Genomic DNA, 12,366 nt, shown 5'->3' with positions numbered 1-12,366 from the left:
AAGAAAAACATTCCAAGGCCCTTCATCATTTTGCTTCCACTTGGTCTCCCGTCTAACCTATCACCATATCCCTTCATCCATTCACCCCCAAACGACACTGTGTTACATGCATCTCTTTGAACATAGCATGGCTCTGGAGACATGAAATTTAGAGGTTAAGAGCTCTGCCTTTGCAGCCAGGCAGTTCTGGGTTCCAAGTCTGAATCTGCCATGGGCAGTACTTTACTTCTCTGGGTTTTTCTCCCCATTATAAAACAAAGATATAATACATGCATTGTTTCTTTAATGCAAGCAACAGAAATATAAGAAAGGGGGACTCATTCAACTGATAGTGGGGAGCCCACTGAATCCCAGAAGAGCTTCAGAAATTGAGCCCAGTCCAAGGACCTCAGGAATGAGAAATGAGAACACAATCATGGCGGCTGCATCCTCTCCTGCTACAACAGACCTCCCCGCTCTGGTAAGGAATCAGGCTCCAGGCAACTTTAGGCCTTCACCTTACCAGCCTAGCAACCTCAAATTAAAGTATCCTTGCTAAGTCTATTTTGAAAAAATTCTGTCAAAGGACTCTGATTGGCTCAATTGTTCCTGGAACTATCATTGAGCCCCAGGATGTCCTGACTTGTGTTCCTGTGGTCAGTACAGCAGGGATTGTTACAAGAGGAAGAGTGGGGAAAAAGTTGGGCAAAGACAAGACACCACGAGACCTATTAGGGGACCTGTAAGGATTAAATGAAATGATGGCTATATAGTACTTAGCACAATGTCTTTCAAGTAGTAAGCAATCAATAAATGCTATTAACTCACCTGGCTGTGATGAGTTTAGCAGTTAATCCCTCTTCCTTGATGCACCACTCTTTAATCTTAGCCAAGTTCTGAAAATGGAAAAAGACAAACTGACTCCCATTCAACTAAGAAGGCTATTTATTGAAATAATACAACAATGTTACAAGGATGTATTTCATATGGCCTAGAAGCTGGGTGTTCATTAAGTGCATGGTGCATGGTTGCTGGGACTAGAGAATCCTCTGCGCAATTAGCCATACATACATCCTGGGCGCCCTCCCTGCCAATGATGATATGCTGAGATTCAGAGACTGGTTGGATCTAGGCCAGGCTGCACACACAAACCAGTGGTCTCCTTTAGGTCTTCTGGAACTAAGTCTTTATAAACTTCCACAACAGCTGCGTAGCACTCAACTGGTTACAATTCATGCCATTCTTGCAAACAGTCCACTATGGGGATCCCCAAACAATCAACAGAAAAATGAGTTCCTGATAGGCATCCTAGCCAATCAGTAGAGGAGGTTCCGAGTAGAATTGCCCATTGTCAAACTATGTATCAGACAACACAGGCACAGTCTTGGCATTGTGGCGTATGCTAAGCGTGGAACATCATAAACAAGGTATTTTTGAATGGTTAAAGTCTTGGAAGGGCAGATCTGCTATAGAGCATCCCATCTTGCTCCACATATGACAAACTCACTGGGCTGGACTTCCCACATTTCAGGCCCCAGGCACATTTTTCCAGCAGAGAATTACAAAGGATGTTTGGGAGCTGCCTCATGTTGTCCAGAATGAGACAAAAATGATGGATCCTCCCACCTGGCATGCAAAGAAGCCAGTAGGAAAGGTTCACCATCAACACCACCCCATATCACTCCTCCCCAGGATTCATCATTAGGGCAGGAACATTTGCTTATCTTGGGGGGAACAGAGGCTCTTTCATGAAAAGGGTCAATTTCTACAGTTGCTTCCAAATTTCTCTGCACTACTGGTGCCAATGAACGAACAAAGATTCTGGAAATTCCTTTAGAATAGGCCATGGGAGGCTTTAGGGGATATTAAGGATTAGAGTGGGCTATTGAAGCTTACCTCACGCTTTACTGATGGAAAGTCACCACAGAGCCATAAAAGTTAATTTTTTAATGGTGAAAATTTCCTTGGCACACAAAATGACCCACTACATGATGATTGCCTAAACTGATTTAAAGGCAAATTTTATGGCAATGGATAATTGGATTTATACTTCTCTACAGTAAAATTAATTTGAGGAATTTTTTTTTTTTTTTGCGGTACACGGGCCTCTCACTGCTGTGGCCTCTCCCGTCACAGGGCACAGGCTCCGGACGCGCAGGCTCAGCAGCCATGGCTCACGGGCCCAGCCGCTCCGCGGCATGTGGGATCTTCCTGGACCGGGGCACAGAACCCGTGTCTCCTGCATCGGCAGGCGGACTCTCAACCACTGCGCCACCAGGGAAGCCCAATTTGGGGAACTTTTTTTCTCTTAGTTCTGTGTTGTTTTCCCATTGATCAATACAGGAAGCTTGGGGCAGTGCTTTTTCATGGGAGGATCATGAAAAGCACAGTAGGAAGACTTATTAATTCTATGAAACTGACATACCTTAGCTGAAGTATGATATTGGGAAAAGAAAAAAAGTCATTAGTAGTTCAACTATTTACAATTTCTGTTAACATTTTGGTTTGTAAGCTTCCAACAAGCTGCTTTAAATAAGTGTGTGACAAATTTGCATATGTCTTGCTGCCTCTTATGCTTTTATGAATTCCCAAAGTATTCAACTCCTGAGCGTTCATTAAATATTTATGCATCTGATTTATTTTAAAACTTATTTTAAAGCCCTGAATTCCAAAATATCTTTTCAGTGGCAAGACTATGAGGCCAAAGATCCAGGAGACCTGCATTTTCCACCCAGCTTTGCTGCTATAAACTGTATCATGCTGTGCAACCACTTCACATCTTTGGCTTTCAGTTTCTTCATCTGTACAATGAAGCGGTTGGACCAGCTGATCTAATTCTTTGAATGGTGAATTCCTGGAGGTGAAACTGGTTTCCATGGTAAATTTAACATAAGAGCTGCAGTTGAATGCAGCTGTCAAGCAATTTAAAAATGAGTTTTGGTAACTACCATGGGAGTTTTATTTATTTTTTTAAAAAGCTGTAAACAGTGAGACTTACAAGTTAAATTGTTGAAAGTTGGTGATCTCCTGCAAACACATATTCAAAAAATTTACAAAGTCCAATATATAGGCATATCATTTCTAACAGGCTATATGTTTGTACTTGTTTTTACACACGTCTGTAATCAGATCTGAGAATGTGGCTTTTATTTATTCTTTTCCTTTTTTTTTTTTTTTCTCTTATTTGGCTGCACCACATGGCATGCAGGATCTTCACCGACTAGGGATCGAACCTGTGCCCCTGCAGTTGGAAGCGTGGAGTCTTATAACCACTGGACCACCAGGGAAGTCCCAGAGAATGTGGCTTTTATTAAAAAAAACACTGTCTACTAGCACAGAGTTTTCTCCACACACAATGTGCACACATACACACACACAATTCATTACATTCTCAAGCTTTCTCTCCAGTAAGAATCCTCTGATACTGAATAAGAACAATATTTTAGCTAAAGCTTTTGGCACATTCCCTAACGTCAAGGTTCCTAGAGTTTATTTCGTGTATGAATTCTCTGATGTTTAGTAAGAGCTGAGCTTCGACTGAAGTTTTTCCCACATTCCTTACAAGTGTAGGGTTTTTCTCCAGTATGGATTCTCTGATGATCATGCAGATTAGTTTTCTTTCGGAAAGCTCGCCCACATTCATTACATTCATAGGGTTTTTCTCCGGTATGAGTTCTCTCATGCTGAATGAGAGATGAACTCTGACTGAAGGCTTTACCACAGTCGATACATTCATAGGGTTTCTCTCCAGTGTGGGTTCTCTCATGTTGAGTCAGTGATGAGCGTCGACTGAAGGCTTCTCCACATTCATTACATTCATAGGGTTTTTCTCCAGTATGAATTCTGTGATGCTCTATGAAACTCGTACTCCTTTTGAAAGCTTTCCCACATACATTACATTGATAGGGTTTCTCGCCAGGGTGAGAAATAGATTGTTGACTAAAGGCCTGCTCACAATCATAGGGGTTTTCTCTAGTGTGGATCCTCTGATGGTCAGAGAAGTCTGTAATGTGACTGAAGTCTTCCCCACAGTCATTGCAATGATAGGATTTCACTTCAGTGAGAGTGTTTTCATCTTGAGTAAGAGATGAGCTCTTGAAATCTATGCTGTAGTTACTGCTTTGGTAAGGTTTGCCTCTCTTATGAATCCGCATATGTTTATAAAGGGATGGGCTCTGACCAAAAGCCCTCCCACATATGCTACATTCAAAAGGTTTCTCTCCTGTGTGAGTCCTCTCATGCTGGACAAGGGAAGAACACCGACTAAAGGCTTTCCCACATTCCTTACATTGGAAGGGTTTCTCTCCACTATGTGTGACCTCGTGCTGAGTGAGGGATGTGCCATGCCTAAATGACCTACCACACAAATTACATCGATATGGTTTCTCTCCAGTGTGAATTCTCTGGTGTTGAACAAGGGAGGAGCTGCGCTGGAAGGCTTTCCCACAGAGACTACACTGATAGGGTTTCTCTCCAGTATGAGCATTCTCATGCTGACCAAGGGATGAGCTATGCCTGAAGGCCTTCCCACACACATTACATTCAAAGGGTTTCTCCCCAGTGTGAATTCTCTGATGCTCAGTAAGTTGTGTCTTCCAGAGGAAGGTTTTCCCACAGTCAGTACATTCATGGTGTTTCTTTCCAGGATAAATTCCCTGATCTGTAGCGTTGGGGAAAGTTCCATCTCCTTTATGAGTTTTCTCATGTTTAGTCAGTGATGACCTATGAATAAAGGCTTTTCTACATTTATTACATTTATAAGGTTTCTTTTTTGCAAGGATATTATTCTGACTGAGTAAGTCTGAATTATGTCCCAAATTGCTCCCAAGTGTATCACATTCATGAGACCTTGGAGGAATGTTCAGTTGTGTAACCAGGTCTGTGTTCAATCTAGAATTTTCAACAAATTTATTTTGCTCACAAGCTTCCTCTGGTGTGATTATTTTCTTCTGGGTGGATGCATCTGGCCCCAAATGTCTCTTCCAGTTTTCCTTGTGCCTCTCTAACTGGCCATTAACATCCCAAGTGTCTTCTAACGTGGTACATGAGGGATCATCTGTGCTAAGGGATACTTCAGATATGCTCTGCTGCAGATTTGAAGATTTGGCTTCAGGCCTGGTCCTCCAGTCTGAAAGAAATCCAAAGTGCAAAAGTCCCCTATTCACTCCTGTTAAAACAAACTGCTACAGGAATGAGGAAGTGAAAGAGATATGTTATACATCACTCTGTTTTGAAATTAGTCCTGTAGCTTCAGGAGAAGACCCAAAATGGAGAAAGGAAGAGTAGAGAGAGGTGACAATGCAGACTGCAGATCCAGAGAGAAGAATAAGTCCAGAATGAGGAAGCCCATGTAGGAGGGCTTGTTAGGGAGTAGGGAACAGGTGAGCAAGATAGAGTTAGGCACAGATACAAATGGAATAGGATCATGGTCTGTCTTGCAGAGTCCTATCTGCTATCCATGCCTCCCGTCCATTTTACAAACTGCCATGGAATCTATCTTCCTAATACATTCATTTCATAATTTCTTTAAAGTCACCTCTGAGGCTTCACATCTTCAAACCCTGCAGAGAAAATCTGCAGCCAGTGATCTAACTGAAATGATTCTTTGACATAACCCGAGATCAAGGGCTATACTTCCCAAAGCGGAAAAAAAGTACTATTTCAGGAGGCAAATCATCCTTGCCCTTACACACGCAGCTGTGATTTTAGTCTATTTGAGTTCTGATTCTACATTAATCACCTCTCTTAACCAAAAACAATTTATTTTAATCTGCCTAAAAAACCGATCTCTAAACCTCTGTTTAACCTCAGAATACTAATAGCAGAAAATTAATTAATGTCTAGGTTCTAAGAAAGGTAACCTTTTAAAAACTAAGGGGAGGGAGGTTTCTGGAATGATGGAGATGTTCCATATCAACAGAAGTTTCGGTTGGATGGGAGAATGCACTGTCAAAATCAAATGGATGGTACATATATAAGAGGTATATATTTCACTGTATATAATATTTTCTAAAAAAAAAGAACTATGAACAAATATTGAACTCTAGCCAATGATATACATGCTGAAGCATGTAGGGGTGAAATGTACTCATGTCTGCAACTCACTAGGAAATGCATCAAAGGTAAGACAGATTAATAGATAGACAGACAAAGAGATATGACGAAGTGATAAAGCAAATATAACAACATGTTAACAACTATAGCACCATGGTGGTAGGTATATGGTGTTCACTGTATAATTCTTTCAACTTCTCAAATATTTGAAAATTTGCATAATAAAATATTAGGAGGGGAAAAAAACCCCCAGTAACTAAGGAGCCCTAAACTCCCAAATTCCTTACCCTGGAACAAGACTCAATTCTAAATTTCTGAGGACAGAGAATGCTTTGTACTCCTTTTAGAATCCTTCTCAGTGGGACATTCAAGAAATGTTTGTTGGAATGAATGAATGAGAAAGTTCTCTCCCAGCAAGATTCCATAACAATCAATCAAGTAATTTTCTGACTGCTTTCTACATGCTCTGCAATACAAATAGAAAATATTTAGAAATATAATAAATAGACTCTCCAGGAGCTTAAAATCTAAGAATAAAAACAAGACTCAATCTTTTGATGACTTAATAAAAAACCCATCAGATGGCACGTATTAAATCTGAATTTTTGTGGTAGAGATGATATAAATGGTATTTGTGATCAAGGAAGAAACAAATAAATATATTAGCATATATTAAGTTTTATGGATTAGACAGACCTTGAACTTAAAGAATAGATGGTTTTGGATAGGCACGAAGTATTATCTAATGAGGGAAACTATATGCTACTTACAGAGAACATCAAGAAAAAGTTTAAACTAGGTGGAGATTTTTTTAGCAGGAATAGAAAGATAATACTGGAAGGGATGATGGGGACCTTTAAATCAAGGGAGTTTCTGCTTCCTATAATGAGGTACAGGGAGTAATAGCAAAGTTCTTTCAGAGGTGGCTGGTTTAGGAAGATAAAGCATTAAAATCCAATATGGTCCATGAAGTGATGAATAGATAAACAAAATGTGATATATCCATACAGTAAAATATTACTCAGCAATACAAAGGAATGAAGTTCTAATACATGCTACATGACTGAACCTTGAAACATTATGCTAAGTGAAAGAAGCCAGTCACAAAGGGCTACATATTATGATTCCATATATAGAAAATATCCAGAATAGGCAAATCCATAGAGATAAAAAGTAGATTAATGGTTGCCAGGAGCTGGGAGGTATGGGGAATGGAAAGTGACTGCTAGTGGGTATAAGATTTCTTATTGGGGTGTTGAACATGTACTGCTTAGACAGTGGTGATGGCTGCACAACTCTGTACATATCCAAAACAACCACTGAAATGTACACTTTAAAAGGGTGAATTTTATGGTATGTGAATTATATCTCAATAAAAGTATGATTTAAAAAATCCAGTATGGATTACAAAAAGATAAGATTCAGTGAGCAATTTCAACTGGGAATTATAATAATCTAAGTCTGGGGTTTGGTTTAGGATGTCACCAGTCCAAGTTAAAAGGGAGGAAAACCTAAGATACTTCTCAAAGGAGGAAAATAACTTGGGTTGAAAGAAAAAGACTAGACTGACTATGGTGTCTGGCCTGAGGGACTGGAATCCTGGTAATTTCTAATGGGCAAGGGGAGAAATGGATAATGGGCAATGTAGCATAATGTGCTGACTGGAGATGCCAGATGATTAATCTAGATCTTACACCTCTAATAAGAACGTTGTGGGACTTACAAGTGGAGGGGTCCTGTGAGAAGAAAATAAAAGTGACCAGGGTACAAGTAAGGATGATTCTGAGTCTACAGCACACAATAAAGAGCTGCAACTACCAGAAGGCAGGCACCCTTTTATAGGGAGGTAATATAGAAAGAAAGGAGAGGAAGCCGGAAGGCAGGCTCCTTAAGGTAGATTCACTATGAGGGAAAAGCAAGAAAAGCCAAAGACCCAAAGCCAAGAAGCATTGAATGAGTGGGGAAACCAGGAGAGGATGATACTCCAGGAACTGTGGAGGGAGGAAATGGACAGGAGTGCAGGACGGAAGGAGGATGGTGTTGCTCGCCAGACAGGTGGTACAGGAGTGCAGTCAGGGAAAGAAGTCTGGAGGGAGGGAGAATCAAGGTTATGGGTATTTCCTGCAAGTCTGGGGCATTCGACAGTGAAAGCAGCAAGAAAAAACAAGGAGGAGATATGGAAGTTCAATTAATGTCTGAATGAGTAAGAAAAGAGATCTCTAAATAATGAAGGGGTACTGAGGACACCAAAGGAGAAAATAATCCAGAAGTAAGGATATAGGATAGGGACAGATGGTATTCTGAGTGTAGGACAAAGGGCTACTTTCAGAAAGGAAAAAGAGGTACCTTTTCTTCCAAGACCTACCAGCAGCAAGACACCCTAATGGAGAAGGGAGACATACAGGTAGGTGTCATCCAGACGGTCCAACCTCTTCTACAAGTCTAGGCGCTCCCAAGGCAGCAATCTGAAGGTGCTTCCCTCTCCCTCAGCTGTGCCATTGTCCTACATGCTTGATTCTCCCTCATTTACCTGGACAGAAAGGTCTTTGGATTTCTCCCTCTGCTATCCATGGCTCTTCTCCTTGCTCCAATTTGAAGATCACCTCTGGCTTGGAAACTTGATATCCTGCTCATGGGTAAATACACAAGATTTGGTTGTTTGTGCAAGTAGACAAAGAACCCTCTACAAGTCAGTATTAGGCCTTGATCCTCAGGAACTCTGAAGGGAAAAAATGGTGCAACTTGAGGAGTCATGCAATCAAATGGCCTATTTCCAGTTCTGCAAAAGAAAGACCTTTTACCTAAAGAGCAGGCTCAGAAACCCATAAAGCTGGGTCCCAGCAAGATGAACAAGCTCTAACCCTGTACACTCTGCTCACAGTCACCCAAACTATGAGTCCCACAACCTTAGCAACTGAGAAAGGAAAGACCCACCAATACATAGACAATGAGATGTGGTCCTTACCAAGAGAAACCAAGTGGCTATAGTTCTCCAGCATCACATCCCTGTACAAGCGCCTCTGAGCGGGATCCATGTGGTGCCATTCTTCCTGGGTGAAGTTCACAGCCACATCTTTAAATGTCACCGATTCCTGTAGGAACACATTCCTGCTCAAGTAGGGATCAACCCCACAAATGTTCCCATGGCAAAACTGGGAACCTACTGTAGGGTCTATCACAAATGGTGATCACACGTGTGATATCCTGAGGGGGCAATGTTGGGTTAAATATACTAGTTGTTATACAATTTTATAGAGAATCTAATATGGCAGGCAGGAAAGTCATGAGGGGCAATGTGTCCCGCAATCCTGTAAGCCTAGTTTTCTTCTTGTTCCCTTCAAAGCCAAGCCTTTCCTATACAATCACCAATTCCTCACTGCCCATTACAAAACCCAAATACAGCAGGGAATAAAAAGTGACAGCCCTTCTTCACCCCCATCACCAATCCCACACAAACTCCCTACAAATAACCACTGTTAACAGTTTGGTGTATACACTTAACAGTCCCTTTCCATGTTTCACACACACACAGTCTTGTTTTGTGAAATATCATATAAATTGTTCTACATTCTGCTTTTCACATTTAGCTATGTATCTTGGAAGTCTTTCCTTAGTGCTATGTATAATTTCACCTTATTTCTTTGAATTGCTTCATAGCACTGCAGAGTACAGCTGTACCATAAGACACCCATTGCCTAAAACCCATAGCACCCCACTGTACTAGGAACAAGATTCAAACTCCCCCATCACTCACTGGGCTCTGGCCATGCTAACCTTGCCCTGAATATATCAAGCCTGTTCCCACCCTGGGCCTTGGGATCGCGACATGGTTGACAATCAGTCAACCTAAACCACGTTTAGGTCTCAGGTCCAGGATCGCCGCCTCAGAAGAGGTGTCTTAGCACCTCCTTCTAATTTACTATGCATCATATTACCATGCTTAATTTTTCTCCTAAAACAGGTATTGCTCACTGTCCAAATTCCTGCCACCTGAACTCAGGAACCAAATAGATTCAGATGAAAAAGGACACTTGTACTTCTAATCGTTATGAGATTTGTTAGCTTTTCTGTCTCCCCAATTGCAAGTCCCGTGAGAATAAGGACTTTACCTATCTTATTCACAGCTATATGCCCCCCAGTGCCTAGACCGATGCCCAGCACATAGTGGATGCTTAGAAAAACTTGGTGAATGAATAAATGGACCAGTTCTTTTTTTTTTTTTTTTTTTTTTTTTGCGGTACGTGGGCCTCTCACTGTTGTGGCCTCTCCCGTTGCGGAGCACAGTCTCCGGACGCGCAGGCTCAGCGGCCATGGCTCACAGGCCTAGCCGCTCCGCGGCATGTGGGATCTTCCCGGACCAGGGCACGAACCCGTGTCCCCTGCATTGGCAGGCGGACTCTCAACCACTGCACCACCAGGGAAGCCCGATCAGTTCTTATTATTAGGTATTTGGATTAGTTCCAATATTTTGCTATTACAAACATCACTGCAATACACACTCTTTGTGCAAATATATTAGAATTCCTGTAGGCTAGCTAGCTAGAATTGGAATTTCTAGGTCAAAGATTTTTTCATGCTTTACTCCACTCCAATCACTTCTTCCTCAACACCCACTGAAATTGGCTAAGGACTCTCGTGCCTCTGAATAGTCAGTTCTGATGCTCACAGGTTGATTTCTGTCTTGCCTCACCAGGCCTTGTTAAGCCATGGGACACCTGTCACTATGCCCAACTTGAAATATCTCCTTTGGTCCTGGTTAGATTTCTACCTCAAGAAGTACATAATAAAGTATGTAAAGACAATCAGCATGAAAAGACACTGAAAGCAGAGCCATGAGTTCACTGGAGCAGTGAGGGAAAGTTACGTGAAGGTTTCTACCTTATTCCATGCCCTCCTCCCATGTGCTTAGCTATAGCTGAATTGGACTTCTGTTTCCTGGAAGATATAATTCTCTCTCCACCCTCCCATCTGTCTTTCCCTTGCTAATTCCATACTTCGGGTGTAGGTTAGCAGATCTTCAGTGAGGTTTTCTGATCCCCCAATGGAGGGTCAATCCCCATATCATGTGCTTTAAGCCACTTTGCGCATCCACAATTGAAATAGACCTAATAATCTACTTAATGCTTGTTTTCCTAGTTAGATGGTGAGCATCGTGAGAGCAGGGACTCTACTTTTCCTTTTTTTTTAAACTCTAGAATACCAATGTCTAGCAAGTGCCTGACCCAACACTAAATATCTGTTTCCTGACTGAGTTGAGCCTTAAGGAGATAGCTGAGATCTGAATTTTAGAGAAAAGGAGAGTGGCCCCATCTCCTACTGGGTGAGGTGCATGATTGCATCCGTACACAACAGTGCCTCCTCCATATCACATTTCTGCTCAACACTGTGGCTGTGTCCCCACAAGAACAGAGAAGGGTTGAAACGTGGCAGATTTTTCTGACAGAGGTCAGGGATCTGACTGTGCCAGGTAAGATGATACTAGATGCTAAAAAAAAAGACACTAGATATTTACTAGGCGCCTGGCTTTACCATATGCACCATGGCAGAATAAAAATGCAGAAGAAAAACACTGCAGTCCTTGAATAGGTTTCAGTTTATTTTAAAATGTGTTGTTTATTAGAGCACGACATGAGACAATACATAGTAAAGTGGGTGCTACCAGCGTTCTGGGCAGGGAAAACTGGGTACAGGAGAGAAGCTTCAAGGTGGGCTATGCACTGGGCCTTAAGAGGTAAGTACCATTAGGATGGGAGAAAAAAGAGTGGGAATCCAGCCCAGGGACTGAGAAGTTAGAGAAGGGAGGCTGGATTTGGGATGCACATGGCTAACAGAGAAAAGGTTTGGACCAAAGCAGACATTTTAAGTTAGGCTGTGAGAAGTAACACCTTTCCACTCCTACTCTGTCCTCTAAACTTATAGCCCCTTTGGTTTAGGAACACAGAGTTGGCAGCCAATCTGGATTCCTTTGCTTCACTGGTTCCCTGTATTTAACACATGGCCTCCTGACTTTATTCTGCTTCCCCAAATAGGTTGAACTAATGTTAAAGAATGTGCTAACCAGTAAACAAATGTCTAGTCCAGGCCACTCATTTCTTGCCCTGGCAGGACAAGTAACTTCTGTTCTACTACTCACGGTTCCACCAACTCTTTCCTGTGTACTATCAGAGTCACTTCTCTAAAACAAATTTGATCATGCATACAAACCTTTAATTTCTTCCCACTTTTCCCTATTCTTACTGCCCTCACCCTAGTCCATGCCACCATCACCTCTTACCTGGACCACTGCTACTATCTCCTACCTTGTCTCTCCTTTTCCACTCATGCCCCACCCCT

At 41.8% G+C, this 12,366-nt stretch overlaps 2 protein-coding genes across 7 annotated transcripts in view; both read right to left on the bottom strand.

Moving 5' to 3' along the window:
• The window catches only part of CDH3 (cadherin 3), a 115,600-nt gene extending 114,725 nt beyond the window's left edge, over nt 1–875 (bottom strand). Inside the window, exon 1 of the mRNA XM_067718550.1 lies at nt 808–875. The gene's annotated coding sequence lies outside the window, so the exon portion shown is untranslated. The remainder of the gene's footprint in view (nt 1–807) is intronic.
• Nucleotides 876–906: 31 nt separating this feature from the next.
• ZFP90 (ZFP90 zinc finger protein) overlaps nt 907–12,366 on the bottom strand; it is a 97,047-nt gene continuing 85,587 nt past the window's right edge. For 5 of the 6 annotated variants that reach the window (XM_067718580.1, XM_067718585.1, XM_067718582.1 and 2 more), the window contains exons 3-5: nt 8,999–9,125; nt 8,564–8,659; nt 907–5,107 (exon numbers count right to left, since the gene is read on the bottom strand). In XM_067718580.1, coding sequence (XP_067574681.1) covers nt 3,462–5,107; nt 8,564–8,659; nt 8,999–9,125 — 1,869 coding nt within the window. In that variant the 3' untranslated portion in view covers nt 907–3,461. Of the gene's footprint in view, nt 5,108–6,320; nt 6,500–8,563; nt 8,753–8,998; nt 9,126–12,366 lie in introns of all 6 variants that reach the window. The other variant, XM_067718586.1, reaches the window with a different exon arrangement.

This window comes from Pseudorca crassidens, chromosome 20 (assembly GCF_039906515.1).
Source record: "Pseudorca crassidens isolate mPseCra1 chromosome 20, mPseCra1.hap1, whole genome shotgun sequence".
NCBI lineage: Eukaryota > Metazoa > Chordata > Mammalia > Artiodactyla > Delphinidae > Pseudorca > Pseudorca crassidens.
This window is presented reverse-complemented; position numbering and strand designations above follow the sequence as displayed.